Source organism: Centrocercus urophasianus, unplaced genomic scaffold (genome assembly GCF_019232065.1).
Source record: "Centrocercus urophasianus isolate 14NV4802_14NV808 unplaced genomic scaffold, USGS_Curo_1.0 seq_14, whole genome shotgun sequence".
NCBI lineage: Eukaryota > Metazoa > Chordata > Aves > Galliformes > Phasianidae > Centrocercus > Centrocercus urophasianus.
Window position 1 is genome coordinate 41,082,944 of NW_024884586.1, and position 2,944 is coordinate 41,085,887.

At 54.2% G+C, this 2,944-nt stretch overlaps 1 protein-coding gene across 4 annotated transcripts in view; it reads right to left on the reverse strand.

The window, feature by feature from the left end:
• Positions 1–543, reverse strand: part of BCL11B (BAF chromatin remodeling complex subunit BCL11B) — a 90,778-nt gene extending 90,235 nt beyond the window's left edge. For all 4 annotated transcript variants that reach the window (XM_042813809.1, XM_042813806.1, XM_042813808.1 and 1 more), the window contains exon 1: positions 54–543. In XM_042813809.1, coding sequence (XP_042669743.1) covers positions 54–111 — 58 coding nt within the window. In that variant the 5' untranslated portion in view covers positions 112–543. The remainder of the gene's footprint in view (positions 1–53) is intronic.
• Between the last annotated feature and the right edge of the window lie 2,401 nt (positions 544–2,944).

A 2,944-nucleotide genomic window follows, 5' to 3' on the forward strand; every position in this document is an offset into this window, starting at 1 on the left:
CCCTAATTTCGCTCCTCGATTTCGGCTCGATCCGATTCCAAGTCGAAACTTACGTGTGATAATCTCTCTTTGTGACAAGTGCTGCGGGTTTCCCTGCTTGCGACGGGACATTGCCCTGGCATTTACACTGGCATCGCCTGGAGAGCTGCACTGGTCTGGGGGCTGCGTTGGGGGCCGGTCCTCCTCCTCTGCTTTTTTGCGTCTTTTCTTCTTCTTCTTGATCGAGTTCTTCGTTCAAAAAAAAAAAATAAAAATAAAAATAAAAATAAAAAACACCTTTTGCTGCTGTTGTGGTGCACTGGATGGGATCTCCTTTCAATTAAAAATCATCATCATCATCGGGAAAAGCTCTCTCGCTCTTTTTTTTCTCTTTCACACTCTGTCTTTTCTCCACTGCTTCTGCCACTCGGACTTCCAAACCTCTTCTTGAACTTGGGAGGATGTGCACCGCCAGTACACTTTTCTTTTTCCCCTCTTTCCAGAGTGCTTGGCAAATTGGCAAGTGCGCTTTTCCACCAGGAGGGTTAAAAAAAAAAAAAAAAAAAAAAAAAAAAATATTATAAAAAAACAAAAAAAAAAAAAAAAAAATCAGGAATAAAAAAGATTTTTTAAAAAAGTACTGAAATTGGGTTTTGCCCAAACAGCCAAAAATTGCCCAAAAAAGAAAAAAAAAAAATGTTTCTCAGAGATTGACCCTTGCTGGGTAGATATCTAGAGAGAATTTGTTTGAAAAGGGGCAGCCAAAACTGTGTCTCCTCTTTCCCAGTTCAAGTGGCACTGCTCTGCCCTGGTGCTTTAGGATTGCCCGTGCTCCTGCACCACTTTGCACTCTTCCCCCCTCGCCTGGCGCTGGGACTGGAAGGAAGGAAGCCCCCAGTGCAGCTGGGCTGGTGCTGGCTATTACTATTATATATTGCAATGTGAAGATGGCGGAGTCCTGGTTCTCTGGGAGCGCTCTGTCTCTCTATGGCTGGGGCTGCCTCTGTACAATGGGATAAAATTCAAGTTCAAGTGCGGACGTGACGTTTAATCTGCACTAGAGACAAAAAGACCCAGAGAGTAGGAGCACTGGGGGCGACTAGCGGTGGCTTTTTAACATTGTACCCTGCAAGAGAACAAGAAACGCCACTCGCACACACCGCACTCACTCACACACACGCACACACACACGCACACACACACACAAACTAAAGCACATGCACGGATCGGGAGCAGCTCCGGGCTTTGTGCGCTGCTGCTTTCTCGGGTATGCGGAGCTCTGGGAGCAAAGCAAAGGGCATTTGAGGGGGGGGATACACAAAGCCGCATCCTCACGCGGGGCCAAACTTCCTCGCGTCGCGGCGGGGGCGGCTGTGCCGGCGACCGCTCGGGGCCGGGGGAGGCACGGGCGGGGGCTGCGGTGGGGCCGCTCCGGTACCCATCGCCCCCGGCGCAGCCGTGCGCTCCCTGCGGAGGGGCTCGGGCCGCCTGTCTCCGCGGACGCCGCGGCAGCTCCTCGTGTCCCTGCGTTTCTTCCCGACAGTTTTACAACACTACCACTATCTGTGTGGGTTGGGGAGAGTTGGGTTTGGGTTTTTTTTTCTTTTCCTTTTTTTTTTTCTTTTTTTTTTTTTTTTTTTCTCCTCTTTCCCTAAAGCGAAGCGTGATGGCAGCGGGACACGAGCTCACATACTCCCGCGCTGCACACGCACACACGCTCCGACTCTCCTTTCCCACCCCTTTTCCTTACATCCCGGTGGCAAGGGTTTCTCTGGAAGGAATTCGCTCTCCGCCACGAATCGGGAGACGCTGGGCTCCCGGGGAGCAGACCTCGGGTACTTTCCCCGTTTCCCACGCAGGTAAATGCGCGCAGCTGCGTGCGCTCACACTTGGGAAATTCTGGGAACCAACTTTTTCCCCTCCACTCTACCTGCTCCTCCGATTGTTGTTATTTCACTTTCCTGACCAAACAAATGTCCGTGCAAAAAGCTTTCAGCACCGGCTCTGGACAGGGCGAGGGGAGCGTGGAGGGCCGGGGGCTGAAGGCGGGTGCAGGAGAGACCCGAGGAGCCCAACTCGCACCCGGAGAGCGCTCTGCAGCGCGTCACTCAGTTTCTGTGTTAAGTGAATGTTTTGGTGTGAAATCGCTGGAGAGCCCTAGTGGAGCAGAACTCAGCTCGATGCCCTTTATCAGCTTTGAATAGAATTTGGCTTACCGGCGGGGCTCCGTCCTCCTCCAGTAAATCTGCCCGCACACCGCTCCCACCGCCCCTGCCCCCTAGCCCCGGCCATGGGCTCTCTCAACCGCTCGGCCCCCTCTGCTATCATGTCAGCACGCGGCCGGTACCCCAACAGCACTTCAGCTGTTGAGCTCTCCGCCGTTTTCCCTCGGCTTTGGGTCTCACGAAGCCAAACGAGAGAGCTGAGAGCGGCGGCCCCGCAGCACCACGCACGGACAGATGCGATGTGGGTACCCACGGGACCGGGCCCCGCGGTTCCGAGCAAGGCATTTTTAGCCTTCGAGCGTGCAATGTGCGGCCCGCAGCCAGCGTGGCCGCTCCTGGGCGAGCTGCGGGCGGCTGCACCCCTGGGGAGCGCGGTGCCGGGAAGTTAGCGGGCAGCATCTGTTGATTAACCAGCGGCTCGCAGCGGGGCTCGGAGCGGGAGATAAGGGCCGGCAATGATTGACCGCCTGCCTCTCCCGCCCCGGCTGCGGGCAGGGCTGCGGGGGAGCCTCCAGCTGCCGCCTCCTCCTCCTTCTCCGAAAATACATCCCAATAGGAAAAAAAAAAAAAAAATTCCAAAGTGATTTCTCAGTCTCCTCTTTCCTCCCCTGTCTGGCACTTGTGATCATTAGCACTGAAAGCTGTTAATGTCTTGTCTCACAGCTCCCCCTTTAGTCTCTCTGCTCTCCCTGTCTCGCGTTCAAAGCCAGATCAATAGCAGCCTCTCTCTAACCTTGACC